Source organism: Somniosus microcephalus, chromosome 6, assembly GCF_052327205.1.
Source record: "Somniosus microcephalus isolate GS21.2 chromosome 6, FLI_Smic_1.0, whole genome shotgun sequence".
NCBI lineage: Eukaryota > Metazoa > Chordata > Chondrichthyes > Squaliformes > Somniosidae > Somniosus > Somniosus microcephalus.
Window position 1 is genome coordinate 65,405,270 of NC_140992.1, and position 25,888 is coordinate 65,431,157.

General features: G+C 43.9%; 1 protein-coding gene across 3 annotated transcripts in view; it reads left to right on the plus strand.

Annotated features, from left to right (window-relative positions):
- LOC147115769 (spermatogenesis-associated protein 16-like) overlaps positions 1 to 25,888 on the plus strand; it is a 258,198-nt gene that overhangs the window by 175,519 nt on the left and 56,791 nt on the right. Inside the window, exon 8 of one of the 3 annotated variants that reach the window (XM_085990301.1) lies at positions 11,930 to 12,042. The exons of the other annotated variants lie outside the window; for them this stretch is intronic. Coding sequence (XP_085846427.1) covers positions 11,930 to 12,042 — 113 coding nt within the window. The remainder of the gene's footprint in view (positions 1 to 11,929; positions 12,043 to 25,888) is intronic. 3 annotated transcript variants of the gene reach the window in all.

Below are 25,888 nucleotides of genomic sequence, written 5' to 3' on the forward strand. Positions count from 1 at the left end.
TGCCTCACAGTGCTAGGCTCGGGACTGCACTCCTTCGAGGTATCGTCACCCTCACCATTATTCAAAGCAGAATACCAGTTTCAGAGTTGTAATGTTATCTTATATCTTAGTATTAAGAGGCTTACGAGTAGATATCGTTGAGTACTCTTTATTAGGTCTTGAGTCAGTGCCAGCTCGTGCAGTACTGCCGCATGGCCAAGATGGCTTCCTATTTATACGACTGCCGTCAAGCAGCTGTCTTTACTACAGCTACCGTAAAGCAGCTGTCTTTACTACAGCTACAGTTATCTGTACATCTTTCCCCCTCAACGATGACATAAACAGTAAACACCATAACATAACATAACACATAGAACACATATTAACAACATATAAAAACAGTCAGTGTAACTACTATTAATTACTATTAACAACATGTAAAAACTGTCAGTGTAACTATACCTTGCAATAACTGCCGGTACATATAAACACTACCCACACCCAGAAGTCCATTAGCTGTTTACAGTCTTTCCTTTGTCTACAGGTCGAGTCTAACGACAGGCTTTCTGGTGCGCTGTGACCTGCGTAGCTGAGCGGGTATTTGCTGGGCCAACCCAGTTGCGTCCATTAAGTTCATTTCTGTACCACACGGATCCCTTGTCTCATTGTCACCACTGTGTACTTCATCACTTTGTGGCATTGCCCTCGTCTCCTCGTCACTCTGTCGGATTTCCATCATCAGCTCATCCTCTCTGTCCTCCTGCGGCTGATAGGTCTCGGTGGTTTTCAGTAGGTGCCTCCTGTTTCTGCGATACACATTGCCATTTTCTGTCATGACACTGTATGACCTGGGGGCGACCTGTTGTAGAACGGTGGCTCTTTGATTCCATGACCCAGGCCCTTCAATGCAAACTACATCCTTCTCCTATAGAGGCACTAGTGCAGTGGCTGTGTGGTCATGGAGCGTTTTTTGTTTCCGCTGAAGTTTCCGGGCCTTGTCTGCCCATACCTCATCTCTTTGATCAGGTGTGACATGCCTGGGAAGTCGAGTACGGATTTTGCGACCCAGTAAGAGCTCAGCTGGAGACTTGCCACTTTCCAGCGGGGCCGCCCTGTACGACATCATGGCCAGATATGGGTCAGTGTTGCTTTGTGCTGCTTTCTTTAATAGTCTTTTCACAATCTGTACCCCCTTCTCCGCTTTTCCATTGGCTTGAGGGTAGAGCGGGCTGGAGGTTACATGCTTAAACTCATACTCTGTAGCAAACGACTGAAACTCATGACTGGCATAGGGAGAGCCATTATCAGAGACCAGAGTTAGAGGGATGCCCTGCCTGGAAAAGATTGACTTCTGGTGAGTTATCACAGCTCTTGACGTGGTGCTGGGTAGGAGAGCAATCTCAGGATAATTAGAGTAATAATCAATAACTAACAAATAGTCTTTTCCTTCGTAGTGAAAAATATTAGTTCCTACCTTTTCCCATGGTTGTGATGGGAGCTCTGTGGTAATGAGGGGCTCTTTTGTTTGATTGTAGTGATACTCCTGACATGTAGCACACTCACTGATCATCTAGTCAATATCAGAGTTCATGTTTGGCCAGTAGAGTGCCTCACGTGCTCTCCTTTTTGACTTTTCCACACCCAGGTGCCCTTCATGTATCCTGTGAAGCATTTCTCGTCACATAGAGATGGGCACTACAATCCTGTCACACTTAAGCAGTAGTCCATTGACCACAGAAAGCTCAGACTGAATATGATGATATTGTTTACATGACCCTTTCTTCCAACCCTCTTGAAGATTTCTCATCACTTTCCTCAGAACAGGGTCCTTTGATGTCTCTGTGGCTATCTTTGATAGTTGTTCCTGTGAGGCGGGCAATGCTGCATAGACCATATCCACATGAAGGGCCACATCCTCTTCTGTTTCACTGTTTTGTGTGGCACGAGGCGCAGCCCTGGATAGTGTATCTGCTATGAACATTTGTGTCCCTGGCACATATGTGAGCTCAAAATCATAACATTGTAGTCTCATCATTAGGCGCTGTATCCGTGATGACATGTCACACAGATTCTTTTTTGCGATCCCTAGCAGTGGCTTATGGTCAGTTTCTAGGATAACCTTGGGAAGTCCATAGATGTAGGTATGAAATTTTTCACACCCAAATGCCAAGCCCAGGCACTCCTTCTCTATTTGCGCATACCGGCACTCTGTAGCCGTCATGGAGCGTGACGCATATGCCACTGGTCACCATTCTCCTTCATCTTCCTGTAGAAGGACAGCCCCTAATCCATCCTTAGAGGCATCTGTGGACACTTTTGTCCTCTTTTCAGGGCAGAAGAACTTCAGTAGGGGTTCACTTGCTAGAATGTGTAGCAGCCCCTTCCATTCATTCTCATGTTCGTGTCCCTATTGGAACTCTGTCTCTTGGTGCAGCAGTTTTCTCAAGTGAGCGGTTTTCACTGCCAGATTTGGAATGAATTTCCCTAGGTAATTAACCATGCCACGGGCCCGCTGAACCCCTTTCTTGTCCTTTGGTTTTTCCATGTCACGTATGGCCTTTACCTTTGACTTGTCTGGCTGAATCCCTTCTGCAGAAATCTTGTCCCCGAGGAATGTGATTTCATTAACGCTGAACTGACATTTGTCTTTATTTAGTTTGAGTCCATACTGCCGTATCCTCTGAAGTGTTTTTTCCATTCTGGTGTCGTGCTCTCCCTGAGTGGAGCCCCATACTACCAGATCATCCACGTACACCCGCACACCATCCAGGCCCTCGATGATTTGCTCCATTGCTCTGTGGAAGATTTCTGGGGCGGAGCTAATGCCGAAGGGCAGGCGCTGGTAAGAGTATCGACCAAACGGGGTGTTAAAGGTGCACAGCTTAGCACTCTCTTCATCAAGTTTCAGCTGCCAGAATCCATGCGAGGCGTCCATCTTGGAGAAGAATTTTGCTCCTGTCATTTCGCTATTTCCTCTCTCTTAGGGATTTGATAGTGCTCTCTTTTTATATTAGCGTTAGGGTCCTTGGGATCCATGCAGACACGCAATTTATCAGTCTTTTTTGAATTGACGCAAACCATGGAATTTACCCAGTCAGTTGGTTCCTCAGTCTTCTTTATGACACCTAGTCCCTCCATGCGGTCTAGCTCTTTCCGCAGTTTCTCACGGAGGGCCACCGGAACTCTCCTGGGTGCGTGAATCACAGGTTGTGCGTCATCTCTCAGTTTGATGGAGTATGTAAAGGGCAGTGCTCCGAAACCCTGAAATACATCTGCGTACTTGTGTGTTAGAGCATCATACTTTATATTAGTACTGTCTTGGGGGGCACTCTGCACACAGTTCAGTTCATTTGGCAGATGGAATACAATACTGGAAAGTGTGAGGTTATGCACTTTGGCAGGAAAAATCATAGAGCAAGTTATTATCTTAATGGCAAGAAACTGGAAAGTACTGAAGTACAAAGGGATCTGGGGGTCCTGGTGCACGAAACTCAAAAGGTTAGTATGCAGGTGCAGCAAGTGATTAAAAAGGCCAATGGAATGTTGGCTTTCATTGCTAGGGGGATAGAATATAAAAATAGGGAGGTATTGCTTCAGTTGTACAAGGTATTGGTGAGACCGCACCTGGAATACTGCGTACAGTTTTGGTGTCCATACTTAAGAAAGGACATACTTGCTCTCGAGTCAGTACAAAGAAGGTTCACTCGGTTAATCCCGGGGATGAGGGGATGGACATATGAGGAGAGGTTGAGTAGATTGGGACTCTACTCATTGGAGTTCAGAAGAATGAGAGGCGATCTTATTGAAACATATAAGATTGTGAAGGGGTTGGATCGGGTGGATGCGGGGAGGATGTTCCCGATGATGGGTGAAACTAGAACTAGGGGGCATAGTCTTAGAATAAGGGGCTGCCCTTTCAAAACTGAGATGAGGAGGAACTACTTCACTCAGAGGGTGGTAGGTCCATGGAATATGCTGCCCCAAAAAGCTGTAGAAGCTACATCATTACATAAATTTAAAACAGAAATAGACAGTTTCCTAGAAGTAAAGGGAATTAAGGGTTATGGGGAGCGGGCAGGAATTTGGACATGAGTCTAGGTTCGGATCGGACATGGCCCTGTGGGTAGCGGAGCGGGCCCAGGGGCCGTGTAGCCTGATCCTGCTCCTATTTCGTGTGTCTAATTCTGTTAGATTCAGGAGATGGTTCTGTGATGTTGTGGATAGCACATTCAGTGAGTTGGTCACACCGCAGGTAAAGGCTAGCTCAGACAGTAAATGGGTGACCAAAAGGCAGGGTAAAGGCAGGAAGGTAGTGCAGGAGTCACCTGCGGTCATCTCCCTCCAAAACAGGTTTACCGTTTTGGGTACTGTTGGGGGAGATGACTTATCAGGGGAAGGCACCAGCAGCCAGGTTCAGGGCACCATGACTGGCTCTGCTGCACAGAAGGGCGGGAAAAAGAGGGATAGGGCTATAGTGATAGGGGATTCAATTGTAAGGGGGATAGATAGGAGTTTCTGTGGCCGAGACCGAGACTCCAAGATGGTATGTTGCCTCCCTGGTGCAAGGGTCAAGGATGTCTCGGAGCGGGTGCAGAGCATTCTGAAGGGGGAGGGGGATCAGCCAGTTGTCGTGGTACATGTAGGTACCAACGATGTAGGTAAAAAGAGGGAGGAGGTCCTACAAGCTGAATTTAGGGAGTTAGGAGCTAAATTGAAAAGTAGGACCTCAAAGGTAGTAATCTCTGGATTGCTACCAGTGCCACGAGCAAATAAGTTTAAAGATAGATAAGCTAAATACGTGGCTTGAGCAGTGGTGCAAGGGAGAGGGATTTAAATTCTTGAGGCATTGGAACCAGTTCTTGGGGAGGAGTGACCTGTACCAAGGGGACGGTCTACACCTGAACTGTGAGGGAGCCGATGTCCTCGGGGTAATATTTTCTAGGGCGGTTCGGGAGGATTTAAACTAATTTGGCAGGGGGATGGGAACCTAGGTAGTGGAAAAGAGGGAAGTCATATGAAGTCAGAAATAGATGGTAGAAAGGTGAGAAGCAATAAGCAAAGGAGAGAAACACAAAGGGCCAAACTAATTCATAATGAGAGTGTGAAAAAAGCAAGCCTGAAGGCTTTGTATCTTAATGCTAGAAGCATTAGGAACAAGGTGGATGAATTAGTTGTGGAAATAGAGGTAAACAAGTATGATTTGATTGGGATTACAGAAACGTGGCTGCAGGGTGGGCAAGGCTGGGAACTTAACATCCAGGGATATACAATATTTAGGAAGGATCGGCAAAAAGGTAGGGGAGGTGGGGTAGCATTGCTGGTAAAGGAGGGGATTAATGCAATGGAAAGGAAGGATATTAACTCGGATGAAACGGAATCTGTATGGGTAGAAATGAGAAATAGCAAGGGGAGGAAAACGTTAGTGGGTGTGATATATAGGCCTCCAAATAGTAATATGGAGGTGAGGGAAGGCATAAAAAGGGAAATTAGAGAAGCGTGCGATAAGAGCACAGCTGTCATCATGGGTGACTTTAATTTACATATTGATTGGACTACCCAAATTAGTAAAAATTCTGAGGAGGAGGAATTCCTGGAATGTTTTCGGGACGGTTATCTGGACCAATATGTCGAGGAGCCGACTCGAGATCAGGCCATTTTAGACTGGGTATTGTGCAATGAGAAGGGACTTATCAGCAATCTTCTTGTACGAGGCCCCTTGGGTCAGAGCGATCATAATATGATCGAGCTCTCAGTCGAGATGGAGAGTGAGGAAATTGAATCAGAGACTAAGGTCCAGAACTTAAATAAAGGGAATTACGAGGGTCTGAGACGGGAATTGGGTAAGATTGATTGGGTGGTGTTTCTGGGGGGATTGACAGTGGAGAGACAATGGCAAGCATTCAAAGATAGAATGGAAGAATTCCAGAACATGTTTATACCGGTTTGGCATAAAAATAAACCTAAAAAGGTGACTCAACCGTGGATAACGAGGGAAATTAGGGACAGCATAAAATCAAAAAAAAGGGCATATCAACTGGCAAAAAAAAGCACCAGACCGGAAGATTGGGGGCAGTACAGGATACAGCAAAAGAGGACAAAGGGATTAATCAGGAAGGGGAAAATAGAATACGAAAGTAAACTTGCAGCAAACATAAAGACAGACTGCAAAAGCTTTTATCGGTATATCAGGAGGAAAAGACTGGTAAAATCCCAAGTCGGTCCCTTGCAGTCCGATTCGGGAGAATATATAATGGAGAATAAGGAAATGGCAGACCAATTAAACTCATACTTTGGTTCTGTATTCACAAAGGAGGACACAAATAACCTCCCAGGAATATCGGCAAACATAGGGACTAATGAGAGGGAGGAGCTGACAGAAATTAGTATCTCTAGGGATATGGTGTTGGGTAAGTTGAGGGGACTGAAGGCCGACAAATCCCCGGGGCCTGATAAACTACATCCTAGGGTACTTAAGGAGGTGGCCCTGGAGATAGCAGATGCTCTAAGGATCATCTTCCGGAACTCCATTGACTCGGGAACAGTACCCGTGGATTGGAGGGTAGCTAATGTTACCCCAATATTTAAAAAGGGGGGTAGAGAGAAAGCAGGGAATTATAGACCAGTAAGCCTTACATCGGTTGTGGGCAAAATGCTAGAGTCCATTATTAAGGATAAAATAGCGGAGCACTTGACAAATGGGGAAAGGATCGGACAGAGTCAACATGGATTTACAAAGGGTAAATCGTGTTTGACTAATCTGCTGGAATTTTTTGAGGAAGTAACTGGTAAAATAGATGGGGGAGAGCCAGTGGATGTGGTGTACCTTGACTTCCAGAAAGCCTTCGATAAGGTTCCACACAAAAGATTATCATGCAAAATTAAGGCTCATGGAATTGGGGGCAAAGTATTAACGTGGATAGAGAACTGGCTGGCGGATAGAAAACAGAGAGTTGGAATAAACGGCTCGTTTTCGGAGTGGCAGGCAGTGACCAGCGGGGTGCCGCAAGGATCTGTCCTGGGACCCCAGCTGTTCACAATATATATAAATGATCTGGATCAGGGAATTGGATGCAATATTTCCAAATTCGCTGACGACACTAAACTAGGAGGAGGGGTGGGCTCTGATGAGGATGTCAGGAGGCTACAGTGCGATTTGGACAGGTTGGGGGAATGGGCGGATACGTGGCAGATGCACTATAATGTGGATAAATGCGAGGTTATCCACTTTGGGGGTAAAAACAGGAGGGTAGATTATTATCTAAATGGCAATAGATTGGGAGATGGGGAAGTGCAGAGGGACCTGGGTGTTCTTGTGCACCAGTCACTGAAGGAGAGCATGCAGGTGCAACAGGCGATTAAGAAGGCAAATGGTATGTTGGCCTTCATATCAAGGGGGTTCGAGTATAGGAATAGGGATACCTTACTACAGCTGTACAAGGTGCTGGTGAGACCGCATCTGGAGTATTGTGTACAGTTTTGGTCGCCCCATCTGCGGAAGGATGTTCTTGCCATGGAAAGAGTGCAACGGCGATTCACCAGGCTGATACCTGGAATGGCGGGAATGACCTACGAAGAGAGATTAAGTAGTTTGGGCTTGTACTCACTGGAGTTTAGAAGATTGAGAGGGGATCTCATCGAAACATATAAAATTATGGCAGGCCTGGACAGGCTGAATTCAGAGAGAATGTTTCCAATGGCCGGGGAGCACAGAACCAGGGGCCACAGTCTAAAAATAGCGGGCAAATCATTTAAAACAGAGATGAGGAAGAAGTTCTTCACTCAAAGAGTGGTGAGCCTGTGGAATTCCCTGCCACAGAGGGCTGTGAAGGCTAATTCAATAAATATTTTCAAGAGAGAATTGGATATATTTCTGAAGGCTAAGGGGATTAAGGGTTACGGAGAAAAGGCGGGGACGGGGTACTGAACTGGTAAGATCAGCTATGATCTCAGACGAAGATCAGCCATGATCTCATTGAATGGCGGAGCAGGCTCGAAGGGCCGAATGGCCTACTCCTGTTCCTATCTCTATGTTTCTATGTGATAGTGGATTGGCGGTTATGATCAGATCAGCCATGATCTTATTGAATGGCGGAGCAGGCTCGAGGGGCCGATTGGCCTACTCCTGCTCCCATTTCTTATGTTCTTATGTTCTTATTAATAGTATAGACTCGTTTTACCAAGCCCAAATCCACACATGCCTTATCCCCCAACAGTGACTCATGTCCTTGAGGCACTATAACAAACGTCAATGGGTGAATGCGATTTTTTACCTTAACATTTAGCCTACACGTTCCTTTTGTTTCAATACTTTGTCCATTGTACGCCTTCAAAGCCACTGTCTTGTTCAGTATTTTTGGTCTCACTTTGAGATTCCGTGCATCACTCCAGCTTATGAGGTTTGCCTTAGCACCTCTATCTAGCTTGAAGCTAACAATGGTGCCATTTACCAGCAAGGGGGCTATCCAAACTTCAGTCTTTAGTCCTACGGAATGTACTTCCTTTTCCATATCTTTACCCTGTTTTAAGTCATTTTGCACCATTCCAAAAAAAAATCTCCGATTCCGTGTCTTCAGTCTCAATAGCATGCACTGTCTTTTTGCCTTCGGTTTTCTCTTCCCAAAAGCACATTTTAGCAAAGTGATTCCTGCCTTTACATTTTTCGCAGTTCTTCCCATAAGCCGGACATTGTCTTGCCACGTGTCTATTGCCGCACCGTCTGCAATCGTATGGTGTCATAGTCCTGAACTCTGTGCACCCTCTTGTGTCCATTCTGTGTACTACATCCACTGGTAGGTTGTCCAGTCCCAGCGCTCTCACGCCCGTTGCTGTAGTTCTCCCATCGAATGTTTGCGTGTGCATGGCTGAGAGTTCACTAGCATGACATATTTTTACTGCAGCATCCAAAGTTAAGTCATTGTCCCTAAGCATTCTCTCCCTCACCTTCTTGTCAAGTATTCCGAAAACGACCTGATCGCGTATCATCGATTCCTTCAAGTCTCCAAAGTTACATGTTTGTGCTTTTGTTTTCAAGTCCGTCAGAAAAACATAAAAGGATTCTCCTTGCTTTTGCATGCGGGAGTGAAAAACAAATCTCTCGAACGTTTCATTCTTTTTAGGTGTGCAGTATTTATCACCTTGTCCAGATCATTTTTGTCACCTTCAGCTGCAAATGTAAATGTATTATACAGCTCGATTGCCTGCGAGCCAGCCACTGTTAGCAACAAAGTTACCTTACGTGTTCCAGAGCTAGTCATGGCATCGATCGCTGTGAGGTAGAGAAGAAAGCGTTGTTTGAATTCGCGCCAATTTTTGTCCAGATTTCCTTCAAGTTGCAGGCTAGTTGGTGGTTTTATCCCTTCCATTGTTGTGGTATGCCTGTATCGTGCGCTCTATAAATCCTGGTACCATGTAATGTTATCGTATATCTTAGTATTAAGAGGCTTACGAGTAGATATCGTTGGAGGATTCCTGCACTGCCTACCTCTTCCTACCCTTCTGAGTGGCCTCCTACTTGCTATTCTGAACTTTATCTGGCTGTGGGGTGACCACCTCCTGGAACCTGCGATCCAGGAAACATTTACCCACCCATATACCCTGCAGTGAATCCAGTTGACCCTTAAGCTCAGAAACCCTCAGCTTGAGTTTGAGCAGCTGGAGGCACTTACTGCACATGCGAGCCTCCAGAACACATGAAGTGTCTTGAAGTTCCCACATGGCGCAGGAATTGTAGGTTATGGGTCACAGCTGTCCCTTTATTCTAATTAGAAACTTTAAAAAAACTCCTTAGATATAAGGTGATTATTTATATAATTGCTGTTAACTAGGTCTAGACAATTTTAATATGTTAAATTGTAGTTATTTTTCTATTCGCTCCTCAAAGAGAATGAACCAAAGATGAATTATTTACTCAAGCTTAACAAGAATCACTGAGCTCACTAAACGCAAAGAACCAAAATATTCGATATCTAGATACTTAACCTAGATACTTATCTTAGAATTCTCGGGTTCTGTGTCTCCACTCCTCCTTTTCAGTTGGGCTTAAGAACTGGCTTCCTTCTCCCCACCGAATTCCTACTATCACTAAATTCTCAGCTTCCACTCTGTTTGTGTTCCGCTCCGATTGTCATTCACCAGGCACTGTCTCCAAGCTCTGTACCCATGTATGGACTGTTCAGAACACGTTATTACATTCAGGAGAGTAGGGGATAAAATTGGAAAAATAACATGGAGAGAGGTTGATTGCAGACTTAAGTAATAATTTTCAATATGTTGAACCGTGCATGTAATTTTATGCCGTATGCTACAGTTAAACTGGGCATCTACTACATGGTGTGGATTTAAATTTTGATTATCTTGAAAATATTTAGGGGATGTCATGTTATTTCTGATGATGAGCCGGGGTATATTTAGTACAAATGTGAATCTCAGTGATGGTCAGCAGCTGATTAATTGGTGAACAGTGTGTCATGATTGGGTGACTGGTTGAAAGGACAGTGGTTTCCAGTTCTATGATTTGATTGGCTGAATAACTTGTTGGACAGTTTCTGGACTTATATTCACATACAATTCAGTACATACATTTTCCTCAATAATATGTGTATGCTGATTGTGCCAGTTAATTGTGTGTTTTATTTTAATTAAATAGTCATAATATTGTTTGACATTATAATAATTATCGGTAAGCCCGATAAACTCTTAAAAAAATTTCAGTAATTGTTACTAGTTTTGGGTCTGCATTAGATATTCTCCTGGCTACAACAAGGCATATCACCCCTCTAAACAGTCTGAGTATCTTAGATTTAGAAGTGTGCCTGTACTGTCAAATATCTAATTATATGATAGCGCGCCCGGGGGTGTAACAATAGGATCTGTTGTGATCTGAACTGGTTATTGTATCTTTCTCACATGCGCTTCTCCGATCTTTCAGTAGATGGACTAAAAAGACAATTTAATGAAATGAGGCCAGATATGAATCATTAAGCTGTTTTATTTTACAAACAGCAAGTGAACATACAGAGTAACAGTTGTAAACAAACCTCACAACTCAATTTTCAGTTCTCTCCTTGAAAAATAACAAGCCGCATGCCCTGTCCCCTTTTTGACATGACATTCTTGTTGTTGGCATTATGAGGGTAATTATAACCTAACCTGTCTAGCGGGAAACTGACCAGATCGGATCAACCATCTGATTTCAATGGAAACTAAAATCAAGCAGGGTGTAAACGGGTGGCCGATCCAATCCAACTAGATTTCCACTGAGAGGATTAGATTAAAATTACCACCTACCTTTTTTTCGAGACAACTTGTAACTGCAAAAACAGGCCTCCTGCATTTTAGTTTCCAGCTGTACAGCTGCCCCTCACAATCTCCTGTTTAAAAACTGACTGACTGCCCCCGTATCCTTTTACCCTTTTTCTCCCTGTGTTCCCAGTAAGAGGGAAGGTCGTCCCTCTGACTTCTTTGTCATTCAGTGGTTTTCTATTGGCTCTGTCAATAAACTGGTTACCTCTCTCTGCCCTCCCCTTTGGGTATGGATCTTTGCCATTCTCAAAATGAACATAGGTGATCCTGGCTTACTAAACCTGGGATGAGTCAGTTAACTCTGATTGTTTCAGTTTGAAGTAGTCTGTGAGCTGCAACATTTCAGAAAGTGGCTCATCTAGCTTTAATATACATCTTCAGTGCCTGACAAATTAACAAATAAACCCTCTGTCTTAGCAGCTGCAGTCTGTGCCTTTTTAAACTGTGCGAATTCACCTTGTTTTAAAACACATCACTTAAACATAACTGATTCCCAATATTTTTCCATGAAGAAAAAGTGATCAGACATCCCAAAACGTGACAGTAATCGTCTTTAAAAAACCTACATAATGTGATTGTATCTGAAGTATTTTAAGGCCCTTACCAAAGTCGGATGGAAAAACCATATATGTTTCTTAATATTTTCTAGAATCTAGAACACCCTTTTGGTCACTTACTGTAAAAGAAGTTGAGAAGAACATGGATATCCTTGGGAGGAGGATTCTGCCAGTTTTAGATTTTACACTGTGCACTAAACTAGCTGTGGGTATATTAATTTATTAAATTGACTCGAGGACTCATGGAACAACTGAAATCTTTTGTTAGTATTGAAGATTTACATCAGAAAGATGGATTTACAATGACTACTGATTGTGACAGTTTTCCTTTTTATTGGTGTGCCTACATTTATTGAATATCTTACAGTCAATTATCAAACTTCAAATGCATATAACATGCCCTGCAACATATACCAGTTTTACAAATGCACCAAATACTACATAATGCAATTTTCACTGTGCAGCCTTCCTACTTATTAGAGAAAAAATTAACATTATTAAACAGCAGAATTTGTGATATCCACTAGTTTGTAGTATTTATATCATTGAGCAAACGACCAAATGAATTAACTGTTGCTTATAGTGGTCATGTGTAGGATTCAAAGTAGGAGTAGAGCTAATTTTAAAGTAAAATGTCGGGAACTTCCTTGGGGCTTCTCCTGTTCACTGCCAAACTTTTGGCATTAGCCCCAATTACGGACATAAGTGGGGATTTAGCCAAAGTTACAGTGGCGGAGTGGAAAAAATCCTGAGGAAATTTATCCCCAAATGTCAAACAGTAGAATCATATTTCTGTAAAAGCTGGGACAGTTTCTGTGCATAAAATAGATTGTTTGCCTAGTTAGGATCCCTCTCTTAACTATTTCTCTATCTATATATTTTTAAATATACAGGTAGACTATCCTTTATCTGAACTTCCGAAAACCAAAAACCTCTAAAAACCGAAAGTTTTTTCGTTCAGCGTAAGTCGTGCGCACGACATGACCAGAGTGGCGCACGACTTACGCTGAGCAGGGCAGAGGGTCACAGAGTTCCCTCCTGGGTAGGAGATTGCAGGCCGAGCCGGGCAGTGTGAAGGAGGTACCGGGAGAGTGAACCCAGCAATACAGCGGCCGGTCCGATAACTGCAGCGGCCCGTCCGATATTCTTTTCTCCCCCCGACCCGAACCGAACCGTGGCCCGTCCGATATTCTTTTCTCCCCGACCCGTCCGATATTCTTTTCTCCTGACCCGACCCCCGACCCGTCCGATATTCTTTTCTCCCGACCCGACCAGACCCGCGGCCCGTCCGATATTCTTTTCTCCCCCCCGGACCCCCCCTGACCCCGACCCCACCGCATCCCCCCCCCGACCCCGACCCCCCCGCGACCCTGACCCCCCCCTGGACCCCGGACCGACCCCGGACCCCCCCCCCCAACCCCCCCCCCCGACCCCGACCCCCCCCGGACCCCCCCGACCCTGACCTGAACCGCAGCCCGTCCGATATTCTTTTCTCCCCCCCCCACCCAACCTGATTTGCGGGCCAGCTTAGTAGGAGTCAGCCGATATCCGGCTTTCCAGAGAAGCAGGAAGGGGAATGAGACACGGAACAGTCGCAAGAGGTAGCCTGAACTTTTAAAATTTATATTAAATACAAATTTCCCAGTCTTATAATAATACCTTCTGAAATCCGAAAAATTCCGAAAACCAAAACTCAGCTGGTCCCAAGGCTTTCGGATAAGGGATAGTGTACCTGTATCTTATTTTTTTTAATGTTCTAAGATATATTCCACTGGTTTTGCTAAAATTTGAAATGGCTACTCAGAGTCTTATCATCTGACCTAGAGCAACAATTTTTTTAAATCTATGTGCAAATTTGATTGTGTACAGTCCCCACCGCTTATAGTGACTGCATTGGTGTTAACGCGATTTACCTGCTGATTTACCTGCTATACGCGGTGGATGGAAAAACCACAAAGAAAGATAACCAACATATTTTTTTTAAATAGGCAATCTCACTTAGCAACTGCTTTTCCTAATTGTTATCAGTTGCACCTATAATCTCATCACTAAGGTAATTGCACTTTAACGAGATGCAAATAGCTGATTAAAACTGCTTGAATCCCGACTTTGCCTGAAATCAACACAGCCTTTTATAGCAGTAAATACAATACAGGAGATTAACGAGGTGTGAACAGCTGATTGAAACTGCTTGAAGACTCAACCTTGCCTGAAATCAACAGAGCCTTTTAAATTGGTAAGTACAGGGTAAGTATTCATTGAACTGTCCAAAATCCTCAGCGCACTTGATACATTATAAGTAGTGTCTTTGTAATTGATTCCTATTTAGTGCCATTTGCCCAATATAGGCGACAGCCCATGCTAAGCATGGACGGTGTAAGTGGTGGGGACTGTATTGTAAGTTAATGTGACCTGTTAGCGCTGGGTTCTTTGGATTCCAGACAATGTGCGTTTACCTTCTTATTGGCATTCTCCGTGGTCTCATGTTATTGTGATTTAATATTATGAGAATCATACTATTCCTTTGAATCTCACGTCCTTTTTTTGCTGCATCACCCACTACAGGAAAACTCTGTACACAAAGATTTCAAATAGCATTATAATTTTACTGGGTTACAGAAAGGTGTAAACAATATTTTTCATATTTTCACCCTGGTGCGAAACTCCAGTTCCTATCTGAAGTGATCTTTTACCTACTTTAGTGCTTCTACAAGGTGTTCCCCCAGTGGCTGCAACATCAGAGAAAGTTAACCTCCTGTGACTCATTGAAGAGCTTGTGATCAGCGAAGTCTAGAAGCTCAGGCTTGAGAGAGCTCCATAGCTCTATCCGAAAAACTTTGGACCATGCAGGAACTCCTCTTGCCCCTAGGGATTTTTCTAAAGGTCCACAGTGTTGCTTCCTTGCTTTGGCCCTAAGAAATACACCCTCTCTTTAAACTGCTTCAGCCCTTAAGAATCTGCAGCAGCGCCTAACTTCCGGCCTCTTAATCAGTGAGCTGCCTATAGAAAAAGCATTTTTAGCTGGCAGCTCGCCTACGGCATGCAAATTAAGGGTAACCTGGAAACTGGGATGGGTCTCCTGCTGACACCTTCGGATGACCATTGCTCTCACCCTGCTCATCTCCTGCTGATTTACATGGGTACATAGGAACAAGAGTAGGCCATTCACCCCTTCAAGTCTGTTCTGCCATTCAATTAAATCATGGCTGATCTGTACCTCAACTCCATTTACCCAGCTTTGCTGCATATCCCTGGATACCCTTAACTATCGATCTCAGTCTTGAAAATTTCAATTGGCTCTGCCTTTTGGGGGAACGAGTTCCAGACTTCCACTATCCTTTGTGTGAAAAGGTACTTCCTGATTTCACTCCGCAATGGCTTAGCTCTAATTTGAAGATTATGCCCTCTTGTTCTGGATTTCCCTGCCAGAGGAAATAGTTTCTCTGTACCTACCCTATTGAATCCCTTAATCATTTTAAATACCTCGACTAGATCACCCATCAGCCTTCGAAACTCAAGGGAATACAAGCCAAGTTTATGCAACTTGCCCTCATAATTTAATCCCTGGTATAATTCTGATGAATCTGCGCTGTACCCCTTCCAAGGCCAATATATCTTTCCTAAAGTTCGGTGCCCAAAACTGATCACAGTACTTCAGATGGAGTCTGACCGAGGCTCTGTACAACTGATTCACATTGCGATACAAAAATCGCCCCCCCCCCCCCCCACCTACCATGTTTCTTAGATATCCTAGTGTTCTACTATCTGCAAGTGAAATTTCTTTCAACTGTTGTCAGATCTACACCTGGACCAGCCATTTTCTATCTGATGGCCTCGCTGTTGACAGGAGACAATCAATTGAGCAAGGCCTGGCTGCCTCACACAAGCCATCTGTTAATTATGCTTACAATACCAAATGGTAAAAATTGGCTCAATGGTGATTGAATAAATATTAATCCTATTTCCTGTGACATCTTGGCCATTCTAGAATATCTGTAATATTTCCTCAATCTGCAGCCAAACCCAGCCCCATTTGTGTACATCTTGCAGCAGTTCCAGTGTTCCATGATCCGCTTACATTAACTATTTTAGTGAGGCACTTCTTGCTGTCTCACTTCATAAAAGCTATCTGCAAAGCTATCTGAATCCTGATAGACCTCCATTAGTCCCAATTTAGGATTGTTGCTACATAAATTTACATATCCTCTCTTCAAATCTCTTTCAACATGTATCTATTATGGAAGGCTGCATTTTTGGTTGCCCTAATTTTGGTATGCATGTTCACTGATAGCCCAGTTACGGCTACCCTTATTTAATTTGGAACATTTCAGCTTGTTTGAGTGAAATACTTTCACTTTTGAGTCAGAAAGTTGTACGCTCAAGCTCCACTCGTGTATCTGAATACACAATATAAGTGGATCCTACCATGCATTGTAGAAAGAAAGTGGTGCATTGTTGGAAGTGCTGTCCTTTAGATGAGATACTAAACTGAGATTCCTCTTTCGGTGGTAAAATTGGAGTTTAAAGCTCTCATAGCATTATTTTAAAAACATCATAAAGTCCTCCTGATGTCCTGGCCAACGTTCTTCCCTCAACCAACCAAAAAGAGATTAGTTAGTCATTCACCTTATCACTATTTGTGGGATCCTGCAGAAAATGTCTGTCAGTTCATTTATATAAGAATAGTCACTTCACTTCAAATTCATTCATTGTATGCAAAGTGCTTTGAAAGACATGAGAAGGCATTGTATTAAATCTTTCACTCTGAATGAACTTTTCTTTGGACACATTTGGGTTTCATGACAAAGACAGTTCCCCATTTCCATTGAGGTCAGGAAATTATAGGGGTAGATTTTCATGTTGCTGTCCAGTTATAAAGCTGGCATTGCAGAACAGCTCTCTATTACAGAAACCACCCAATCAATGGAAATGAAACTCAGGCGGTTTCTATAACAGCCAGCCGACTCACAACACCTATTTTATGGCTCGGTGGCATGTGCAAAATATTTTACCTGCCTCCTCACAAGTTAAAATTAGAAAGCTATTTCTACTATGTGGGTGCTCATGGGACGTTTATACTGATCCTAGTAAGTCATCCCACTTCACAACCGCTATTTGTCGCCTACAGTCCAAAGGTTATATTATAGGTAATCACATTTTATGGCAAGAACTTGTAGAGCGGATATTAGAGCACATTCTTCACCATTACCACCTCTCTGGGAGGAAACCCATTGAAGAGGCTCCCCACATTTTATTTCTGGCTATGCAAACACCCACAGATTGGGTCCTGCCTGTTGCATTCACTGATGAAAGGCAGGTGCAATCACATCTTCCACTCAACTTTCTTATCTAACACGGTGTAGAAGTGAATCATTTCAAATTGGATCCCAAGATCTCCCAGCACCAGGACAAAGGGCTGCATTTTGTCAATGGGGAGCTTTTGGAGGCGGGACTCCCACTTGTTGGGTTTTAGTCCCGCCTCCATCGACTTGTGGCCAACCCACGCTATTTTCCCTTGATTGACCTAGTTAAGCCTGCCCAGTGGGCTTAGCAGGCCAACTAAGGGAAAGCCAGTTACAGGTGACGTCAGCGAGTGCCGTTTCATCTGTCAAGAACTTTTGACAGATGAAATGTCATCGTTTGACAGCTCTGTGAAGCTGTCAAAACTGACAATCTGTCTTCTAAGTTGTGTCTTTACTCAAGACTCAATTAGAAAGCCTTCCTGACCAGAAAGCAGAAGGCTGCAGCTTTTGACAGTTCAGCGGCCATTCTGCTTTCTGTGCCAGTGAGCTGAGGGACTCCCGAGACCTGAAGGGAGGAAGCCTGCAGGAAGAAGTAAAGGTAAGTAAAACTTATTAAAACACTTTACACACACCTCACACACTTACCTCTGCACACATGCACCCATTACTCACCTGCACACCGGACATCTCGGTCCCTCTGACCCCCGCAGACCGACGGCCCGCCTCACTGACCCTGGCGAGGTTCGGAGCTGTCGGGAAGCCCACACATCAGGACTCAAAATAGGGATTACCCAAAAAACTGCCTGTTAACTACCTGTTAACAGGCAGTTAATTGGTATTAATCCCCTTCCCGCCTCAAGGAGGCGGGACCCGGCGCGGGTCAGCTACCCGCCTCCTGGCAAGATGGCATGAAGGTGGGTTGGGTACCCGCCCCCAAATTCTGCCATTTTCCCAGTAGTCCCGCCTCCCCAGGGCTGGCAAAATCCAGCCCTCTGAAATCACATGTTCAAATTGTGACTAGAAGGAAGCATTAAATGTAACAGTAATAGGTGTCCAATGCTAGAAGGATTTCATGGTACTCTAAAGAATTTTGAAATGAGGTACTAGCGTGAACTGGGATAAGCTTCCGGTCGCCTGTCACTTTAATTCTCTGCTCCACTCCCATTCTGACCTCTCTGTCCTTGGCCTCTTACACTGTTCCAATGAAGCTCAACGTAAGCTCGAGGAACAGCACCTCATCTTTCGATTAGGCACTTTACAGTCTTCTGGACTCAACATTGAGTTCAACAATTTCAGGCTATAACACCCACATTTTTTCAGGTGGCAGCTGTTTATGATTCTGCCATCCCCATTTGCAACATTTAACCACTCCTGCCTTGCATTCTAGCACAGACTGTCCCTTCAGTTACTTCCTCCCCTCCCCGCCTCTGCACCTGCTTAAAATCTGTTACATCTCCAACTTTACCAGTTCTGAAGAAGGGTCTCCAACCTGAAATGTTAACTCTGTTTCTCTCTCCACGGATGCTGCCTGGCCTGCTGAGTGTTTCCAGCATTTTCTGTTGTTATTTAAGATTCTGAGAGGTTGTTTCCCCTGGCTGGAGAGCCTAGAATACTAGGGGGCATAGTCTCAAGATAAGGGATCAGCCATTTAAGACTGAGATGAGGATGAATTTCTTCACTCAGAAGTTTGTGAATCTTTGGAATTCTCTACCCCAAAGGGCTGTGGATGTTGAGTCATTGAGTATATTCAAGGCTGAGATAGATAGATTTTGGACTCTAGGGGAATCAAGGGACATAGAGATCGGGCGGGTAAGTGGAGTGGAGGTCGAAGATCAGCCATGATCTTGTTGAATGGTGGAGCAGGCTCAAAGGGCTGTATGGCCTACTCCTGTTCCTAATTCTCATGTTCTTATGAAGTGCAGCAAAAGCTGGAGTTCCTTGGATGAATAGAGAAATTAAAGTTAAAATGAGATGTAAAAAAGGAGTATATGAGAAGACAAAAAAAATCAAGCACAGCATAAAACAGGCTAAGAGAAGGCATGAAGAAAGATTGGCAGGTAGCGCAAGGAAATAATAAACAATTGTATAAACATAAGAAATTAAGGAATAGTTAAAGAAAGTATAGGGCCAATTAGAAATGAAAAAGGAATACTTTTTTCTGGAAGATGAAAGAATGGTGGAGATACTAAAGGGCTGATTCCACAGTAATGCATTCAGGGAGCAATACATTAACAGAAGCATGTGTGACCTGTAGAATCAGTCAAGTAGGCCTCAGCATAATTGATACTGAACCTCGGGAGGAAAAATGTTAAAAATTTTGAAGCAGCACTTTGTGTGTGTGCTGGCCTTACTGCCCCCGTAAAATTATGTTCATTGATATAAAATGGTCCTACTCCATATTCCCTTTGCTGTTTTGCAGGGCAACTTTTGATTCACTGGGCACCTGTATAAAGTAGTTTCTGGGAGGCCTACAAGCTGCTCATTGAAGAACTTCACCACATAAAGCTAGGTCACCATATTAAATGAGACTTACATTTTAACTGCTGTTTTGGGCTTAATTAACTGAACTTTGATCATTAGATCAATTGCATTTTTTTGCTCCATGCTTGCTGCTATCTTCATTCAATTCTGCACTCCTTTGGGGCACAGCTCCCTCAGCAACATTCCGATTGCCATCACCCTTGTACTTGACGAGCAGTGCTGACCATTTGGAGGAGGAGGAGGATTTTTTTATAGAAGGAGGAGATGCAAGCAGACTGGCATGACAGCATAAGAATTATATCATACGACCCAGGCACAACTACTTGGGCATGTCAGAAAAAACCTGTCTTCACCATCTATGACTCAGGAGGGAGGCAGCCACTGAATGATGCTGTGTGTAGGAGAATGAGCCTTCAGGCAGCATCCAGCACACAGGCGGCCTTGTGTTGTACTTTTATGCTACGGCCTCATTTCAAGCCGCTACTGGTAACATTTCCCAGATTAGTTAGATCTCTGTTACCTGACGCATCAAGTAGGCCACTGCAGCCTTGTTTGCCAACAGAAAAGGGAACAACTGGAGATAGCCCAGCATTTCTACCAGGTGTCTGGGTTCCTAAGCATGCAGGGCCTCATTGATGGTGCTCAAGTTGCCATCTGGATGCCAAGCAACAACCCTGTGACATATATAAATTGCAGAGTTTCATTCAGTCAACCTCCAGGTGGTCACTGTACACCAGAACCGAATAATGCAGGTGACTACAAGATACACTGGCAGCAGCCATGATGCTATCATCTTGATCTACTGTGCCACCATTTTTTGAAGAAGCTGGCCAAATGGACAGATGGTTCCTGGAGGACCAGGGATATCCTTACTGCCCTGGCCAATGACACAGGTCTGAAATCCCCACACGGAGGCCAAAAGTAAATACAGTGAGGCCAATGACTTTTACCCAAATTCTGATGAAACATACCATTAGGACGATGAAGCAGTGCTTCCTATATCATGAGAAATCAGTTGCGGCCTTATTGCACAGTCCTTAGAGGGCATCCGTAATCATTTGTGGCTGCTGTATTCTGTTCAACATCGTCTTTATAGGAGGGGAACCCATGTAGCCAGAAATTCCAGAAGGCAAACCCTGCTCCATTGCCTGCAGAGGAGGGACAGGAAGAAGGAGGAGTGCCCTTCGAAAATGCATGACCAGCTAGACTGACACAATAAGGACCGATTGACCAGACATTTAGTCAGAAGTAACCCTGGAGCCCCCAATGTGAACAGTCTTAGGTCTCTGTGCTCCACCTACCCCATGTTTGCCCTGTCACTAACAATTATACATTCTTTCTAGCCAATAAATCATCAACAAACATTCTAAAAAAGGAGCAATCCACATTTGCTTCATACAAAAGAGTACAAGAAGAGGAGGTGGAGTAATTAGCTAGGATAACTATAGATAAGGCAGTAGTACTCAAAAGAAATGGTGGAGCTCGAAGTGGAAAAGGCACTGGGCCTTGTTGGCATGCATTCTAAAATGCTGAACAAAAACAGAGAGAAAATAACAAAGGCTTTGATTGCAATCCTTTAAATATCCTTGGATATGGAAGTTGTGCTAGAGAACTGAAGGTTTACCAGTGTAATATCTCTGCTCAACATGGGATAAACCAGGTAATGTAGACCAGTCAGCCTAACATTGGGAGTGGATAAGCTAAGAGACCATAATACAAGGTAAAATTAAAGCTCACTTAGAAAGACAATGATTAATTAAGGACAGCCAGCATGGATCTGTAACAGGCAAAGTTGTGTCAGTCAAATTTACTAATGTTCTTTGAGGAAATAATATTGTATTGATAAAGAAAATGCAGTGGATGCTGTATTTATGGATTTTCAAAAGGCATCTAATAAAGTACTGCTTGTTGGTAAAATAACATGGCATTAAATGGAATATGAAGGCACAAATAGGAAATAGGTTAAAAGACAGCAAACATAGACAATAGTTAATGGATTACTTTTGGATTGGAGGGATGTAAACAATGCTGTTTTCAATATATATAAATGCTCTAGACTGGGCATAGGAAGCATAATATCAAAATTTGTAGACAATGCAAAATAATGAGAGTGGTTACCTGGAAAGAGAACTGTACGCGATTTCGGCAGACCATAGATCAATTAGTAAATTGGGCAGATAGATGTTGGATAAATTTAATGTGGAAAAATCTGAGGTGATACATTTTGGGAGGAAGAAAGAGAAGAAATAAATGGTAAAACTTTAAAGGAGTGGAAAAGCAAAGAAACTTAGGGGTTTAGATACACAATTCTTTCAAAATGGAATGATGAATTGATAAAACTCTTAAAAAAGCATATGGGATCCTAGGGGGGAGAAATTCGGTATCACCCCGTTTGGGGCGCAATTATCGGCCGGGCGCAAAGTTTAGCGCCTAGCGCTAATTATCGTCTCCGACTGCAAACTTGGCTTCTATCACCCCGGAGGTGATTGGAGCGCTAAATCAGGCGCTACACACCTCTCTTAAGGCGCTAACGCCGATAAGCGAGGTGCTACCTCAGAGCGCTGGTGAAGCTCATGTGATGTCAGTCAGCAATGGAACACAGACACACTGGCGCTGGCCAGTTCTTAAAGGGGAGGGTCGATCTTGCTCTCCATCCACACCCTGCTCATTGCAGCCTTGAATCTCGGCCTGGAGAGATCTGTACATCAAATCTGCTGGAAAGAACAATGGAGAGGCCCAAGGAAAGAACTCAGAGTGCAGCCCCCATATTCTCTTCTAAATCGATGCAAGGAAGGTCAAATCAAAATGATTCTGCAAAGTGCTGCTCAGTATCCAAAACTCCTTCACACAGCGTTGAATCTCTCCAGAAGTCTCTCTCTCTCAGAATGCGTGGTGCAAAAATGTCGCCGACAAAAAAAGGCAGGAAGCGGTCACCTTTAAATAGCACTCCCCCAGTCCCTTCCCAAAACGTTCCCCTCAATCTGTCGTTGCTAGCGGCAGGCGGAAAGGCAGGGGGCGCCACTCAATATCCGGTCCGGAGTGCTACCGGGGCATTGCACGCTCAACTGACATCACGATCTGCGGGCGCAGGAGATCGTGGCGGTAGTGTTTAGCATCGCCAAAAAATGCCTGGCCTATTTCACGAGCGGTGCAAATGTCGCCACGCCCGGGCGCTAGTTGCTTTGCGCCCTCTTAGGGCGCTAACGGGAGGCGCAAAGAAACCAAATTTTTCCCACTAGGTTTTATAAATGTGTAGAGCACAAAAGCAAAGAGCTAATGCTCAACCTATACAAATCATTGGTTAGAACCTAGTTGGAAAATTATGTGCAGCTTTGGTGTCTTTAGGAATGATGTGAAGACTGTGGAGAGAGTACAGAAGAGATTTCAGAGGTAATTTTAATCTAACTCATCCCATGGAGCTGGACAACAGAGCTGATGAAGGAGGATTGCACAGTGAACGTGGGACTCCTCTTGGAGTGTAAAGACAGCACATTCCTAGTCTATAGTATTAAGCCATGGAGAAAGAAGGAAGCGTATCCCAACCCCAAAGTGAATGACGCAGTGCCAAAGCAGGATCATGGGGGAAATACCAAACTGCCTCTGTCAGAACATTTCCTCAGTTACATGGCAATGGTCTGTGAGACAGTTTGTTCTAAGGACACCATTTTCTTCTAATTCCATAATCCAGACTTTATTCAAAACACGGGCATCTAGAATTTCGGTGGGGAATCTCCCGACCTCCTGATGCAACTTTGGCAGAAACCCCGAACAAACAGTGTAAATGGCCGCTTCCACCATTTCTCTGTGATTTCCGGCAATGTTAATGCACTTGATTGGGAGAACCTCCACTGATATTCTACACCTAGATTTATTTTATAATTGCAGCCTGCCCAGGGCACCAACTTGTAATTAAGAAAGAAAATCAAGCTCAATGATAAGATTCCAGCTGTTTCTTCCAGTCCACTAGAGACTGAAGAAGCAGGACAACCCCAAATTACAGAACTTCTTGACGATTGCCATCATGACTGTTCCCTTCCAAGTGCTGTGTGATCTGTAGCTGATTCTTGTTGGGGTGAACATGCTCTCCATGCTTCCTCAACCCCAGGTAGTAAAATGCAGTGTCAGTTGTGGCTCAATGGTAGTACTCTCGCCTTGGAGTCAGAAGCCTCTAGTTCCACTCCAGAGACTTGAGCACATAATCTAGACTGACACTTAAGTGCAGTGCTGAGTGAGTGCTACATTGTTGCAGGTGCCATCTTTCGGATGAGACGTTAAACCAAGGCCACGGAGTCTGCTTTCTCAACTGGGCATAAAAGATTCCATGGCGCTATTTGATAAGAACAGCGGAGTACTTCCCAGTGTTCTGGTCAATATTTATCCCTCAACCAACAGATTATCTGGTCATTATGTCATTGCTGTTTGTGGAACCTTGCTGTGCACAAATTGGCTGCCATGTTACCCTACATTACACCAGTGACTACACTTCAAAAAGTACTTCATAGACTGTAAAACGCTTTGGGATGCCCTGAGGTCATGAAAGGTGCTATATAAATGCAAGTTCTTTCTTTAAAAAATTATTCCTAAAGTTCCTCACCCTCTCACATCTGCTACTTGAAATCAGCCTAATTTATACAGATAATGAGTATTTCATGTTTAACTCATTTCGCTGTGTAAGCCTGCTGTTGCTAAAGTTTATAGAATGCAAAACTGAATAATAGAGGGAATTCAAGCTGGTTAGCAGATCTAACACCAGTTATATATATTAAAACTAAATTAGTTAAACCAGGCCCAGGTTAATTAAGATAATGAATGAACTAAGATCCTCAATTTTAGATCACAACAGTTTGGAGGTAAAAATGATATGGAGCTTTCCTTCCACTGAGGACTGTTCAATGTGTTAAGAAAAAGGGAAGCTAAAAACAAGTATAGAAGAAACAGGGTAGCAATAATTTATTCTCAAATTTCTAGTTCATGCTTAAGTTAAAAATGCAGATAAGTCTTGCCATCAATCCAGAATTCTTGTACTGACCAAAACCACTGTCCTTCAGTTGCCACAGATTCTGGGTTTTTTCCAAAGACATTTTTCCCCTTTTTTGACTGAACACTTTGACATCATCATCCAAAACGAATTCCAATTTGGTCTGTTAGTATAAACCCCATTTATTTAGTTTTTTTATTCATTCATAGAATGTGGGCGTCGCCAGCATTTATTGCCCATCCCTAATTGCCCTTGAGAAGGTGGCGGTGAGCCGCATTGGAAACATAGAAACATAGAAGATAGGAGCAGGAGTAGGCCATTCGGCCCCTCGTGCCCGCTCCGCCATTTAATGAAATCATGGCTGATCATCCAAATTCAGTACCCTGTCCCTGCTTTCTCCCCATATCCCTTGATCCCTTTAGCCTCAAGAAATATATCCAACTCCTTCTTGAATATATTCAATGAATTGGCTTCAACTGCCCTGTGTGGCAGAGAATTCCACAGGTTCACCACTCTCTGGGTGAAGAAATTCCTCCTCATCTCAGCCCTAAATGGCTTACCCCTTATCCTTAGACTGTGACCCCTGGTTCTGGACTCCCCCGCCATCGGGAACATCCTTCCTGCATCTAGTCTGTCTAGTCCTGTTAGAATTTTATACGTTTCAATGAGATCCCCACTCATTCTTCTAAACTCTAGCGAATATAAGCCTAATCGACCCAATCTCTCCTCATACGTCATTCCTGCCATCCCAGGTATCAGTCTGGTGAATCTTCACTGCACCCTCTCCATGGCAAGAACATCCTTCCTCAGATAAGGTGACCAAAACTGCACACAATACTCAAGGTGTGGCCTCACCAAGGCCCTGTACAACTGCAGCAAGACATCCTTGCTCCTGTACTCAAATCCTTTCACTATGAAGGCCAACATACCATTTGCCTTCTTAATCGCCTGCTGCACCTGCATGCTTACCTTCAGTGACTGGTGCACAAGGACACCCAGGTCTCGTTGCACTTCCCCTTCTCCCAATCTATTGCCATTCAGATAATAATCTGTCTTCCTGTTTTTGCCACTGAAGTGGATAACCTCGCATTTATCCACATTATACTGCATTTGCCATGCATCTGCCCAATCACCCAACCTGTCCAAATCGTACTGGAGTTTCTCTGCATCCTCCTCACAGCACACACGCCCACCCAGCTTTGTGTCGCCTGCAAACTTGGAGATATTACATCTAGTTCCCTCGGCTAGATCATTAATATATATTGTGAATAGCTGGGGTCATAACACCGATCCCTGCGGTACCCCACCAGTCACTGCCTGCCACTCGGAAAAAGACCCGTTTATTCCAA